Raw genomic sequence first — 15049 nt, forward strand, 5'->3', positions numbered from 1 at the left:
AACTTAAAATTTTTTTTAAGAAGTATCTCTTCTGCCCTGTGACTTAGCTTAAATCTCTATTCACAACCCTAGTTATATGATTGGTGAGGACCCGTGTCCTGATTCGATTCAAATGAAGTCCTTTTCAATGGCGCATCCCTCTCTTTTCTCAGTACTGTGCCAGTGCTCCATGAATCAGAACCAATTTCTTCCACTCTAATCTTCAAGCAACACATTCACCTTTTTCATTTACCCAATGCCAATTTGGCTCAAGTGGTAATTCAGAGATTATTATCTTTTGTGATTCTGGATTTTAATTTAGCATTGAGTTATTTATTATCCTTCAACAGAAGTTCTTTCCCAGTCGTATCTATCTAATGGTCTCCATGCGGATCACAACAACAGAAATGTTCCTCTTCCACTGCAGTGTCCTGTTGTAATAACTGGGCACCGATACGTATACGTCCTGTTTTCTTCTTATCTCATTCTCACTCGTTGGACTTTGCCTGGTTCCAAATGCACGTCAGAACTTGTAAATCTCTAACCTCTTCCGGTTCTAATAAAGGATCTTTCTTCCTCCCCCTTTTTCTCTCCCTCCCATTTCCCTTTCTCCAACACCCTCTCCCCCTCCAGCCCTCGCAACTCCATCCCTCGCTTCCTCCCTCCCTCGATCCCCTCTTGCCCTCATCCTCCTTCCCCCCCACCTCCCATCCTCACCCTCCACCTCCTTCCCTCTACCTCCACCTCCCTTTACCTCCATCCCTCCCTGAACTCCCTCTCTCCACCTCCCTTTCCCCATTCCTCCTCTCTCTCTCTTCCCCCCCCCCCCCCCCAATTCCTCCTCTCTCTACCCCATCCCCTTCTCTTCCCCCCCCCCCCCCCCCCCCCCACATCCCTCCAACATCTCCCCGGTCTCCCCCAACACCCCTCCCTCCCCCATCACCCGTCCCCTATCACCTCTGTTCCCCCAGCCACCCCTCCCGCAAGTCACCCCCCCCTCCCCCAAGCTGCCCCCCTCCACTCCCTAGCCCCCCTCCCCCCAAGCCGCCCCTCTTCCCCCTCCTCTTTCCCCTTCCACCTCTCTCTTCTCATCTCTCTCTCTCTCTCTTCTTTCTCCCCTTCCTCTGCTCTCCCCTCTGAACCCCTATGCAAGCTTCCTGATTTACTGAGTTTCTACTCTCGCTGTATTTGTTCCATTTCACTGTCTTCTTGAGTAAAAGACTTCCTATTTTAAATTTTTAAAGTTATGTTCATTATCTATTAGTTTTGAAATACTTATCATTATTAAAGAAATGTAACATAAAACAATTGATCCAACAGGAAGCTTTTACCCAGTCTGAAGACAAAGAGACCCCAGGACTTGGTGTTGGTAATTGGAACGGGTGTGAGTGCCGCCGTAGCACCACAGGTCCCTGCACTCAAATCCTGGACAGGGCTAATTCAAGCTTTGCTGGATGCTGCTAATGACTTTGACCTCCTTGAGGATGAGGAGAACAAAAGATTCCAAAAATCTCTCCGTGAAGATAAGAATCTTGTACATGTTGCACATGACTTGATACAGAAACTTTCACCAGTAAGTGAATTCTTTGTGTTTAGCAAAATCTGGTAAAGACCAATTCAGCTCATTGCTGAACTATAGTCTACGACAACTATCACAGTTTCAAATTACTGGAGATCCAGCTTTTATTGTTCCTTTTCCCTGCAGATCAGTTATATAAATACTCTGTGCAGGCAGTCCTAGTAAAAGGAGAGAATGCGCAATTTTTTTTTAAAGAACCACTAAATTGTTTTCTAGGAATGAAATTTTAAAGCATTGTTCAGACCTGGCTCTGTGATTTCAAAATGCAGTTGTGCTCTTGTCCATGTATTTAAAAAGCAGCTATTCATAACCATTATCACTAAGTACCAGTATACCCAGCGTTGTTGCTAATTTAGTTCCAACATCCATATGATCTCTTTCAGTTTTGGTGCAGCAATTGTAATTGTCAGTGGCAGCAATTTGTTTGCTGCAATACTAACACTGAAATCAGTCCTTTTCAGATTTTTGTCCATTGTTCTGATGTTATGGGTTAACTGATTTTCATTTGTTTCATGACTTATTCTGCACAAATTTAGATACAGCTTGATGGAGACCTGGTTGACAGCCCTGTAAGTGATCTTAATGCAATTTAGTCATGCTGTTAATGGTCTAAATTGTGGCTCATTCTCCCTGCGCAATCCCTTTAGTAAACTGTGTCTTTAGACCTGTATCCACACACTGGCCAAGTAGGTTGGCCGATGCAACTGTCTCTCAACACTGAATCTTTCTCTCGTTCTTGCTCTTTGTTTGGAGGTATGCAGACTATTTTTGCCATTCTTGTGGGAAAGTGCCTTCTCTAGACTTGAAACCTACACAATGGAATCATGGGCTGACTTTTTGAAGAAACATATGTTCCATTGCCCAATGATTTAATGTCAAGATTAGAGTTGTCCTGGAAATGCACAGCGGTCAGACAACATCCGAGGAACAGGAAAATTGACATTTCCTCCTGCCCTAAAAGTCGATTTTTCTGTTCCTTGGATGCTGCCTAACCTGCTGTGCATTTCCAGCACCACTCTAATCTCCAACATCTGCAGTCCTCACTTTTGCCAGTGACTTAATGTGTTAGGGTATCGCTAGGATTAATCTTTACCTGAGACTTATTGTGACTTTGGTCATGTGTTGCTGCTTTATAGAAAAAGATTACCAAATCTTGCTTAAATATGTAATTTATCTGGGGTGATGGATGTTTCCCTGCCAAATGAATTTTGCCTGCTATTTGGATCTCATTTTGATACTGTTATCACGCCAGTCCCTTAAGAATTTGGATTTTATTTACTGAGTAAGTGTGTATTTTTGTTATGAATTGACTTTTTTTAAACCCATATTCTTTGCTTCATTATCATTTGTACTTTTGGTGTAAGGACCAGCAAGCTTCCAAGCGTAAATGCAGCTATTATATCATAGTGTTTGCACTTCTTGGCAATTTGTCTACACATTTGGTTTTCTGTCTATCCCTGACTATTGATCTGTAGTAAACTCGCCCAAGTATTTATATGACAGTTGCTCCATTTCTGTTCCTGAGTTCAGTCCATACATCCTCCCTGACTATCTGGCATGCTGCAGAGTATTCATCTTCTAGAATACAGAGATCACACATTTCACACCCTACTGGATGATCAACTGTGACGCTAATTGCTGCTCAAGCTCGAAAGCCCAGATCTCTAGCCCCTCCAGCTAATAACACTTCCAGCACCCCTGGTTGTCCAGTTTACAGGAGGACTCCTGAAGGCCCCAGATGATGCAGAACATGTATTGAATGAGGTTGGATTGCCCTGCAGTTTTCTGTTTCTTACATGATTACTAGAAATGCACTTCAGACATGTTCCTGTATGAATTAAAAAAAACCTAGTACTTACGAATCGCCATCCACTCTTAGGTCCTGAACCTCTGCTTGAGGACTACTTGTGTTAAAGAACGACATCACATTGCTGACTCCTCTGATTTACTCACCCTCAGAGCTAATACACAGCATAAAATGTTTGCATTTTTGGAAGCTCTGATGAGCGAATATACCAAGACTGTATTTTATCCATTCCTGAATGCAATTGGGAGCTTTTGTTCAGTCCCTAACTCAGTACTGATTTAAAATGTGTAAGGTGTTGGTTTCTGTATTTTGACAGCAACTCCTCACTAAGCTACCTGAGCGGAAGTTCAATTTCCCATGGTGCAAGCATGAGAACCTCTTGTACAAAAGCTACTGAGGTTTGGGAAAACATCAGTTCTCATCACAACTAGGAATAGGAATTATAAAAAGCTGTATTTGAGTTAATTATGGGTGAGAAATTGATCTTTCTCAGAGTTATAAAATCTCTAAGACAAAAATTAATATAATTATTACTGTGGCAGTACAAACGTTGCCTTTAAGTCACTGGTTTTAAAAAAAAGTTGATTTCCTTATCTGTCATGATCTTATGCAGTCTCTCATACGTGTGCCCTATTTCTTGTTTTAGGCCTCACGTGAACATGAGTATTTTCCTTTAAATGGGTAATGTGTTTTTTTTTCAGACAATGTTTTGCAAATCCTGTTGAGAATTTTGAGATTTTGCTGCAAACCGTGTGCTTGCTTTGTGTTGTATGATTGTATCTAATGATGCAGTTCAAATCCCACAGCGCACCAGTAACGTTCGGTCAACATTCTTCAAAGATTGCTTGTATGAGGTTTTTGATGACCTTGAATCCAAAATGGACAGTGTTGGGAAGCATCTTCTGCAATCAGTCCTGAAACTGATGGAGAATGGAACCCTGGTTTTGACTACGAACTTTGACAATCTAGTTGAAATCTATGGAGCTCACCAAGGAACGCAGTTAGAGTCCTTAGACCTCACGGATGAGAAAAAGGTAAATAGATTGAGATGCTTTCTAGTTTACAAACTGGTGACAACTTGCATCAGCTTGTCACTACTTGGGTCAAGGGTATTCAAGCTGTTGGAGCTGGGGAATATACATGTCAAAGCCTGTGAATGGGATAGATGTGATTGCACAGAATTAAAATTTTGTCCTATAACATTCAGATATGTTTAGAAAAACAAGTGACTTGATTGAAACACAAGACCCTGAGGAGTCTTGGCAGGGTTGATGTGGAGAAGATGTTTCCTCTTAAGGGAGACTTTAGAACTAGGCAGTTACAGTTTAAAAATCAGGTTTGCTCATTCAACAATAAATTATGCAAAAGAAAAAAATTCTCAGGGGGTTGTGATAGTATCTAGAACCCTCTTACTGAAGAGGTGTGAAAGCAAAGTCCTTGAACATTTTTCAGGTCATGTGGTGGGAGGTGTGGGGGGGAGGGGGCAAAAGGTTATCAAGTTAAGCAGGAATGCAGATCGGAGATTACAGCCAGATCAGACATGATTGTATTAGTTGATAGAGCAGGTTGAAGATACTGAACAATGTAGTCTTCCTGATTCGTATGTTTGAATATAACTGGAATCAAAGTGACAATACCGTATGTCTTTTTTTAAAAACTTAAGTCATCTGTTTCCCAATAAGAAACCCCTATGTACATAAAAAGAAAGAACATTTCAGGCCCAGCAGAAAGTGTGTGGCCAATAGTAACCTTCACTGTTTAGGAAAGGTTGTGGATAAATTTAGCAGAATGGTTGAGCAGTGAAGAAGGATTAAAGTTAAGTTGGTAGAGAAACTGGGTAGCTCTTCTTAAAGCAAGGAAGAACAGGAGGATATTTGAGTGTATTGAAAGTCATAAAGAGTTCAGATAAATAAAGAACAATTGTTTACCGTGGCTGAAGAATTGATTTTCAGAGGACCAAAAATCAGATGGCATGAGGAAAAATAATTTTCACAGAATAAGTGATTAAGATTTGATATTTCTTGCCCAAAAAGGTAGTGGAAACAGATTCAGCAGAAGCCTTGAAAAAGGAATTGGATGGATATTTGCAGGTGAATGATTGCAGGGATTTGGGGAGTGAGTGGGACTAACTGGAATGCTCTCTGGAAAAAATCAAATGTCTTCATTTTGTGCTGAACTAAAATATGAATTCTTCTCGTTGCACTATCCAAACATATAATCTAAGTTGTGAAAAGACCGTGGTTGGGCACCTTTGGGGAAGTTCGGATGTTGCCAACTTCAGCATGACAGTGGAGAAGTATGAAGAGAAACCAGAGGAAAATAAATAAAATAAAAACTGGTCACAATAAGATAGACAGTTCTGCAGTCACAGCAGGTCTTGGCTTGAGTAACCTTTTGTTGCCTGAGTCTTTCAGGTGGAACTTAAAATAGTCTATTCTCTTCTGTAATTATTATGTTTTTAAATTTTGATGTTGTCCTTGGTTTTAGTCAGGTCTGTAAAGGCTGTTTCTCTTTATTTCCTGTTTTTATTTCTGATAATTGGTCTCCATCCATATTTAATTTGTTTACTTTCTGTTGGTATGCCTACACACCTACTGTGTATTTCCAGCGATTCCTGTTTTTAATTTTAAATATTGTTCATTGAACTATTGAGTCAGACTGCAGGGAATGATGATTCACAATTGTGCCTGAAATCTAGTAACTATGGAGACGATCTGCAACAAGATTTTCCTGTTAAGTGAGAATTAACATTTTATGAAAATTATTTTTACAGCTGTCTTCTGTTCATTACGACAAATTCTTAGTGCAGGATTGGGCATAACATGATTATGTTCCCTACACATAGGGAAAGAACCCCAGGTCTCTGGAAGCTGGAAAGGCAAAGGATAGGCCTTAGATAAATAGCTTGGCAGCACTAACTTATTGTTTACTTTATTCATTGGATCAGAGTGTGAGTGTTTTCTAAAGCTTTAAATTTAAACAGTTGTTTAGCACATGAGAGGTACAAAGAATGTATCTACACTTGACTGGGTGCTATCAAAAAGTATAAACAAAGATGATAATGGATAACGTGAAATTATTTTACAATTAACTGATGCCTGAGTAAGGTATAACTTTGGTGAAACAAAATAAAAATATTAATTCTATCTCTTGAGAGTTTACAAATATAATTAATTGAAATGAACGAAGCAAAAAACTTCTGTTATGGACTAGGCCAGACCACTCAAAACATTCTTAAGCAGGCAGCCCAGACCATAACTTTGCAAATTGTTTCAGTAAGTATACAGTGAAAATTACACTGAGTCAGTTAGCGAGGTCGATTACCAGGTTTTAAAACAGACAAAAATTTCTTCATGAAATTACACAATGAAACTCAAAGAATAGAATAAAGACCTCCTACAGAACTCGCTCTATCCAAACTAGATTTAATTATGCTGTTCCGAATAGACACAACAGTTCCAGTAAACAAAACCCCTTAAAACATAATTTTAAAAAAAGGAACCGATGCTTACAGGTTGAAGTTAGAAGGGCAAAAGAGAGAGAGCCTGTTCACACAGTCCATTGCTGAACTCTCAACTAGTTCTGGACTGAACTGCTCAGCTAGAGAGCTGACCAGTCCCCTTCTATTACACAGGTAACTTCTAAAACATGCCCACTTTGGCCTAAAGTCTCATCTGCTTACATATAAACAAAATCGTTTTCGTCTCTGTACCAAACTAGTCTAATTGGAGCCTGGCCCGTTTATGACTCCTCTGAAAAAAATCAAGGACACGGTATCTTTGAGAAAAGGAACTGCTTTTAGAAAAAAAGGGACCAGCTTTGTGACACCTCGCCCCTTAAAAAAAGAACCATCAATATCAAAAGATGGCTTCATTTTAAAATCCATCAGAAACCCAGTTAGTAATCTAACACATATACACTATATTAACTATACACTTGCAAATATGCACAACCACATGCAAATTCTGGCCATGGCACATCCGTGACCGAATGCCTCCGTATCTCATTTGAGTCTCGGTAATGCATCGGCTATCACGTTTTTGCAACCTGCCATATGCACAATTATCAAATTGAATGGCTGCTACAACAAACTCCATCCAAACAGTCTGGCAGTTTTGTCCTTAAATTCTGTCATTGGGTTATGATCAGTGTATACGATTGTCTCAGATGCTTTGCTGGTAATATAAACACTGAAATGTTGTTATGCCAACACCAAGCTTGAAGACTCTTTCTCCACCGTTCAGTATTTCTGTTGATGAACGTTCAACTTGCTGGAAAAATACCCAATGGGTCTTTCTATTCTCCCATCATCTTCTGCAAGAGCACCGCACTGACACCCACATCACTGGCATCGATAGCCATCTTGAAAGGCTTTGTGTAATCAGGTGTGGCTAATACTGGGGCAGTGGTTAACACAGTTTGTAGGCTGTTAAATGCCTTTTGACAGTCCGCTGTCCACTGAAACTTCTTGCTCTTTTTAAACAATTCAGTGAGTGGAGCAGCCACACTGCTAAAGTTTGGCACAAACTTTCGGTAAAATCCACTCAGTCCCAGGAACCGTAGTACTCCTTTTTGCATCAACGGTTTTGCAAATTCTCCAATTACTTTCATTTTCACATTCTATTGGGCCATTTGTCCACATCCAATGACATGGCCCAAGAAGTTGACTTGGGCTTTGGCAAAATTCACTTTTAGCGAGGTTTACCACCAAGCCTGCCTTTTGAAGTCAATTGAACAAGTCTGATAAATGCTGTAAATGTTCCTTCCATGGGTGACTAAAAATCACCACCTCATTAATGTAAACAACACAATTGGGTAATCCGGCAATTACTTTATTAGTCTCTGAAATGTGGCTGGAGCGTTTTTCTTACCAAATGGCATGACTTTTAACTGATATAGGCCATTTGGCATTACGAAAGCTGAAATTGCCTTTGCTTTCTCTGCCAGTAGCCTCTGAGCAAGTCCAACTTGGAAATGTAAGTTGCTTGTCCCGCTTTTTCGACAGTCCTCCAACCGTGGAATTGGATATGCATCAGTCTTTGTAACGGTGTTGACTTTGTGATAGTCCACACATAACCACTGGGTACCATCTGGCTTTGGCAACATGGCTATGGGTGAGCTCCAGTCACTGTGGCTAACTTCAATTATGCCATCTTGGAGCATGCACTCCCTCTCCTTCTGAACCTGTGCCAACTTTAGATAGTTATGCCTATAAGGATGTTGCTTAATCGGAACAGCATCTCCTATATCCACATCATGCACAATTAGGTTAGTACTTCCCAGTTTGTTTCTGCATAACTCCCTATGTGACAATAATAACTCTTTCAAATCATTTAGATATTCTTGTGGAAGGTAACTCAATAATTTATCCCAATTTTTGATAACTTCCTCATTGTCCAATTTGATTTGAGGAATGTCCAATTCAGAATCCTCTGAACTTGGTTCTTCCTTTGTGCTGTAATCATTAACACCTTCTCCTCTTGCTTTCCTTCCCTATCAAAATACCTTTTGAGCATATTCACATGACACTGAGGTTTCTTCCTGTCTGGAGTCCTTACCAAATAGTTCACCTCACACAATTTCCTCTCGATTTGATAAGGTCCATTAAATCATGCTTTTAAAGGCTCACCTGTTTCTGTAAGTAACAGCAATTTCTTATCCCCAATTACAAAACTGCGAATTTGTGATTTCTTATTTGCTTCCGGTTTCATTGCATGCTGTGATACTTTTAAATGCTGTCGAGCCAACTCTCCAGCTCTACTTAATCGTTCTCTAAAGTTTGACACATCTAAATGGGTGGTCTCTGAATTCTGATTTATTAATTTCTCCTTAATCAATTTTAACAGTTACATCCTGCCCAAAAATTAATTCAAATGACTGAATTGGTTGATTCATTTGGTGCACCTCTGATCGCAAAAAATAAAAACGGAGCCCCCTTATCCCAATCATCTGGATAATCCTGACCATAAGCCCTCAACATGGTCTTTAATGTTTAGTGCCATCTCTCTAGCGCTCTCTGCAATTTCGGATAACACGCAGTAGATTTGAATTGCTTTATTCCCAAGTTATCCACAACCTCGTTGAATAGTTTGGATGCGATCCTTGATCTGACTGGATCTCTATTGGTAATCCATATTTAGTAAAAAATTTAGGTAATTCTTCTATAACCCTTTTCGCTGTGATATTGTGTAATGTGATTACCTCTGCAAATCCAGTCGAACCTCTATTATTGTTAATAAATATTTATTCCCACTTTTTGTTTGAGGTAAGGGACCTACACATTCAATCAAGACTCTTGTGAAAGCTTCCTCAAATGCTGGAATAGATATTAAAGGTTTTATTACTGCCTGTGGTTTTCCGATTAGTTGACATGTATGACACGTCTGACAAAATTCAACTACATCCTTGTATAGTTCAGGCCAGTAAAAATGTCTTTGTACTTTAGCCTGTATGTTCGTCATCGCTAAATGATCTCCAAGTGGTAGCTCATGCACCACTCCAGCACCTCCTTTCTGTACCCTACTGGCAAAACAATTTGATAACTCTCTGGGCTCATTCTTCATCTGCTTGAATGTGTGATGATCTCCATTTCCTCATTAAGAAATCATTTGTTAAGTAATAGCACACGGATGCATTCACTCTCCTCTGTATATGCCTTTTGATACAACTGTTTTAAGTTCTTATCTTTCTGCTGTAACTCAATCAGCTTAGCAGAGCTGAAGATACTTTGTATGTTTACCTATTTGCTCCTTCTCTGTTCCACTTATCTGATCAAAGAAAGTCTCGGATAAAGCTATGTCAGCTTCCTTATCTGTGCCTTTTGATCTCTCCTGCTTCAGCTTGTGCCTCAGTGACCTTGTGATCACACAATCTGGGAAAGTTCCTGAATAAAGATCTTTCAATATCTTCATTTGCCTGTGTCTTCACTGACCTTTCAACTAGAATAGGCAGCATGCTTACTTGCAAATCAGCTATATAATTTGCAAGGACAAGTTGTATTCCTGGAGCTGAGAGTTTGTCTAGTACTCCTACCACACATTCTCCACTCTTCTCTAGACTCCCTAGCCTCACTTTACATAACTGAGCACTTTTTGTCTCACTGTGAATTCCTGTTACCAGTACCTTTTCTGGCAATAGCCCCTCAGGAGTGCATATCTCCTCAACCTTCAGCATCACAGACTGAGAGGATCCTGTGTCCCTTAATATTGTAACTACTCCTGGCCTATGTGAATAAACTGCACTCCTTGCATGCATTTTTTTAAGCAGATCTAGCACTTCCTGCTTAATCAATTTCTGATCATCTTGTACATTCTGAGGCAGTTGTCTAACCTACTTTGTGCTTTTTGTTACTAGTCCAACACAACTTCCAGGCTTGTCCGGTTTTCCTACATCTGGCTTTCCTATATCTAGCCCACCAACACTGATTTCATATGGCCCACTTTGTTACAATGAAAACACTGGAGCTATTTAACTTTGTTCCCCTCAATGGTTTCTTTTTTACCCTGTGGTAAGTTATTCTTATGATCTTCACTGATACCTACCTTTCCACATGAGGATTTCTCTTTGCCCCAATTTCTATCCCTCCTGGACTGAAATTGATTCTGGAAGCCAAACGATGTTTTATGGACCAGCTCATAATCATCAGCCACTTCAGCTGCTATCCTGCCATTTTAACTCTCTGCTCTTCCACATGAGTTCGCATTATTTCCTCGCTACTGTTATCTTCAGTCTTTATCTCCATCCTTTTAAGCTGACTTTCCTTTTTCAGTATCATTTTTCTGAAGTTCAAAAGCTCTCTCTTTTTCTTTCTCCTCTGCTTTTAACCGTAACTCAAACTGTGCCATTTCTTCCTTATCTCTCACCTCTAACTCAAGCTGCTTCATTTGTAATTGCAATCCTTGCCATCTCTGCAGATTCTGATGGTTTCTCTGGCATTCTGAGCTATTGCTGTAATTATTTCTCCTTTCCTCACAGAAGTAGGCAGTTCCAATCCCAACTTGTCTGCTAATTCTTGTAGCTTGGTCTTATTCACCTTTTGCAAAACTTCCCAAATCACCGCATCCACTTCCAGAAAACTTGTGGTGACTGAAAGAGTCATTACCGTCCCAAGCTTTGTCTATCCGACTAAACCAACACCCAAAATGAAGACACTAGCTGTTTAATATCCCGCAAAGTGCCCCCCATCTGTTATGGACTAGACCAGACCATTCAAAACACTCTTAAGCAGGTAGCCCAGATCATAACTTTGCAATTTCTTTTGGTAAGTGTACAGTGAAAATTACCCAGAGTAAGTTAGCGAGGTTGACTACCAGGTTTTAAAACAGACAAAACTTTATTCACAAAATTATACAATGAAACACAAAGAACAGAGTAAGGACCCCCCCCTACAGATCTCACTTTATCCAAACTAGACTTAATTGTGCTCTTCCGAATATACACAACAGTCCCAATAAGCAAACCCTTAAAGTACAGTTTTTAAAAAAAAGGAACCGATGCTTACAGGTTGAAGTTAGAAGGCCAGAAAGAGAGAGAGCCTGTTCCACTGTTGAACTCCCAACTAGTTCTGGACTGAACTGCTCAGCTAGAGAGCTGACCATTCCCCTTTCACTTCATAGGTCACTTCTAAAACATGACCACTTTGGCCTGAAGTCTCATCTGTTTACACATAAACAAAAGGTCTCTCAAAATCGTTTTTGTCTCCGTACCAAACTAGCCTAATTGGAGCCTGGCCCGTTTATGACTCCTCTGAAAAAAATCAAGGACACGGTATCTTTGAGAAAAGGAACCGTTTTTAGAAAAAAGGGACCAGCTTTGTGACACTTTACTTAATCTAATTAAGCACATTATGGGTATAACAATTTTCATTTATTTTGCTGGATGTATTTTGACAGCTGGATGAGCTAATTTCATGTTGTTTCTGTTTGTGATAGGTACTTGAGTGGGCACAGGAGAAAAGAAAGTTGAGCGTGTTACATATCCATGGAGTTTACACTAACCCTAGTGGGATTGTTCTACATCCTTTGGGCTACCAGAATGTGTTGCGTAATACAGAAGTAATGGTGAGTTGTATGTTACTTTCCTAGTCCTAAAATTAAATGCATAGTTTAAAAGTATACACCTGGGGAATCATACGTCTTCACATCTGCTTCTACTGTCGTGCAGCAAAATATCTAGGTGTATGAAATTCCCTTGGATATATTGCTTGATTAATTTCCTATTCAGTGATTTTCCTTCACTACCTCTCCACACCCCATGTCTATGAAGAATAATTATTGTTGCCACTTAGGATAAGGTAGGTTAATGCAAGATTGGTTCAGTTCATGACAAATTTGTGTATTGTGTGTGGTGATCAAAGCAACAAAGAGAGACTCCACAATGTGAAAGTCTAATTTTGCTAGAGAAAGCTTTTTAAGTTTCCTTATCCTGATGAGTTGTAAGGCTCAATATTTAACAACCCACTCCAATGTTTCAACAAGACGTCGGGTTGTTTTCAAATAATGGTGTCCAAGCAGTAATGTCACTGGGCTAGTAATTTAGTGTCAAGGCTGGTGTCTGGGGACATGAGTCTAGATCCCACAACAGCAACCAGAAGGTTTGATAGAGAGAGTGACCATGTGGCAAGGTTGGAGACCTGAAGAAATGCACAAGGCTTGGAGATTGGTTTTTCATGAAGCAGCTGACAAGTGTTGATTCACAGCTGTCAGATTGAGAAATTGTGCAAGGGTTCGGGAGACTAAGTTTCACTAAAATAACACTTAAGCAATGCCATTTCATAGCTGACATAGGAACTCTTGATATCCAGTCTCCCATGCGGCTGCAGAGGTATCAGTGATTTCAAAAAAATCCCTAGCTGAAACTACACGAGAAGAGAATGACCTTTGTTTTTTGAGCTTGATCAGCTAAGTGTTTGATTTTAAGACTCCTAAAACTTCTAAATCTTAATTTTTTTTTGTAAATCTATAATAGTGAGTAAGGTGAGGGAATCTTTTATTTATTATATATATACTGAGATCTGCCTCTTGATTGACTTTTAACATTATGGATTGATATTAGGTTATCCCAGAGCAGTAAGACTGTGCAATCGCTGTATTTTTGAGTAAAGTGTACTGTGTTTGCTTTTAGGTAATTTCTGGGTCTGGTAAAGGAGCAAAAATGGCTTTAGTAACATAATGTGCCCTTCCTGTCATCTGGGAAATTGGGGAGAATTTGATTATTCCTGGAGACTCTGTCTGCAGGGAGTGTGTTTGGTTGTGACTGCATGGATCTGTTAGAGCAGCAATTAGAGGCAATGAGTTTACAACAGCAGAGTGTTGTGATGGATGGCATTTTCAGGAAATTGGAGACACCGCAGATACAGTAGATGGTTGACCTCTAGGAATGTTATGAGACAGCCAGGTGTGCAGGACTGTCCTGTGATTATCCCCATCTCAAAACAGGTATGCCATTTTGGATACTAGCAGGGGATGCTCTGTCAGGGAAGGATATCACTGACAGCCAAGTTTTCTGGTACTGTAACTCTGGTGAAATAAAGGGTATGTCAGGTTCCAAGTAATCGATTGTATTAGGGGATACTCTAATCTTGGGCACAGATGAGAGATGTTGCTGTAGCCATCAGTGAGACATCAGGATGGTGTGTGCGTCCCTCGTGTCAAGATCAAGGATGTCTGTGAAAAGGTGCAGAATATTCTGAAAGGGGAGAGTGACCAGCAGGAGGTTGTTGTGGAAGTTGATACCAACAACCTTGGCAGGGAAAGAGATGAAGTTCTGCAGAGAATATCGGAAACTAGGCAAGAGGTTAAAAAGTAGGTCCTCGTGCGTAGAAATATCTTGACTACTACCAGTGCTATTTGCTAGGAATAGGAGGATAAGCTTATGAATGCGTGGCTGAGCACCTAGTGCAAGGATTCATGCTTCTGGATCATTGAAATCTCTTCGTGGGTAGAAATGACCTGTTTCATTGGGATGGTTCCACCTAACTTGGAGGGGTCCAATACTCTTGCTAGGAGATTTGCTAGTAGGGCTAGGAAGCTTTAAACTAGTAAGGAGGACAAGGGATGGGAGCCAAAGCAATAGTGAGGAAAGGCTGAGGCTGGTACAGTAGTTAAGGGGAGCAAGTCAAATGGTCAAGGCAGACAAGAGCTTGGCAGTGAGCGAGGGAAAACTGGTCAATAAAATTGCATTTACTTCAATGCAAGAGGCCTGACAGTTAAGGCAGATGAACTTGGGGTATGATTGGGACCATGGATCTCGAATATCATAGCTACGATAGAAATGTGACTCAGAGAATCATGGCCCTGGCAGTTTTATGTTCTGGACTATAGATGCTACAAGAAAGAAAGAAAGAAAGGGAGGCAAGACAGGTGGGGGAAGAGGTGTGTTTGGTTAGGGATAACAATACAGCTGTCCTTCAGGAGGATTTTCCTGGGAGATCGTCCAGTGAAGTTGTATGGGTGCAACTGACAAATAAGAAAGGGGTGATCACCTTGTTGGGGTTGTATTCTGGGCCTCCTTAATAGTCAGTGGGAAATTGAGAAGCAAATATATAAGGAGATCTTGGATATCTGTAAGTATAATAGACTTTTAATGGTAGATTTAAACTGTCTGAACTTAAACTGGCACTGCCATAATGTTGGAGAATGTGAGAACTGCAGATGCTGGAGTTCAGAGTCGAAGAGTATGGCACT

At 40.3% G+C, this 15049-nt stretch overlaps 1 protein-coding gene across 5 annotated transcripts in view; it reads left to right on the plus strand.

Annotated features, from left to right (window-relative positions):
* The window catches only part of siral1 (SIR2 antiphage like 1), a 64283-nt gene that overhangs the window by 34822 nt on the left and 14412 nt on the right, over window positions 1–15049 (plus strand). For all 5 annotated transcript variants that reach the window (XM_043676893.2, XM_043676886.2, XM_043676894.2 and 2 more), the window contains 3 exons: window positions 1300–1552; window positions 4172–4399; window positions 12296–12424. In XM_043676893.2, the coding sequence (XP_043532828.2) occupies window positions 1300–1552; window positions 4172–4399; window positions 12296–12424 (610 nt within the window). The remainder of the gene's footprint in view (window positions 1–1299; window positions 1553–4171; window positions 4400–12295; window positions 12425–15049) is intronic.

Source organism: Chiloscyllium plagiosum, unplaced genomic scaffold (genome assembly GCF_037043375.1).
Source record: "Chiloscyllium plagiosum isolate Xiang-an unplaced genomic scaffold, Cpla_swu_hap1 HiC_scaffold_29, whole genome shotgun sequence".
Classification (NCBI taxonomy): Eukaryota; Metazoa; Chordata; class Chondrichthyes; order Orectolobiformes; family Hemiscylliidae; genus Chiloscyllium; species Chiloscyllium plagiosum.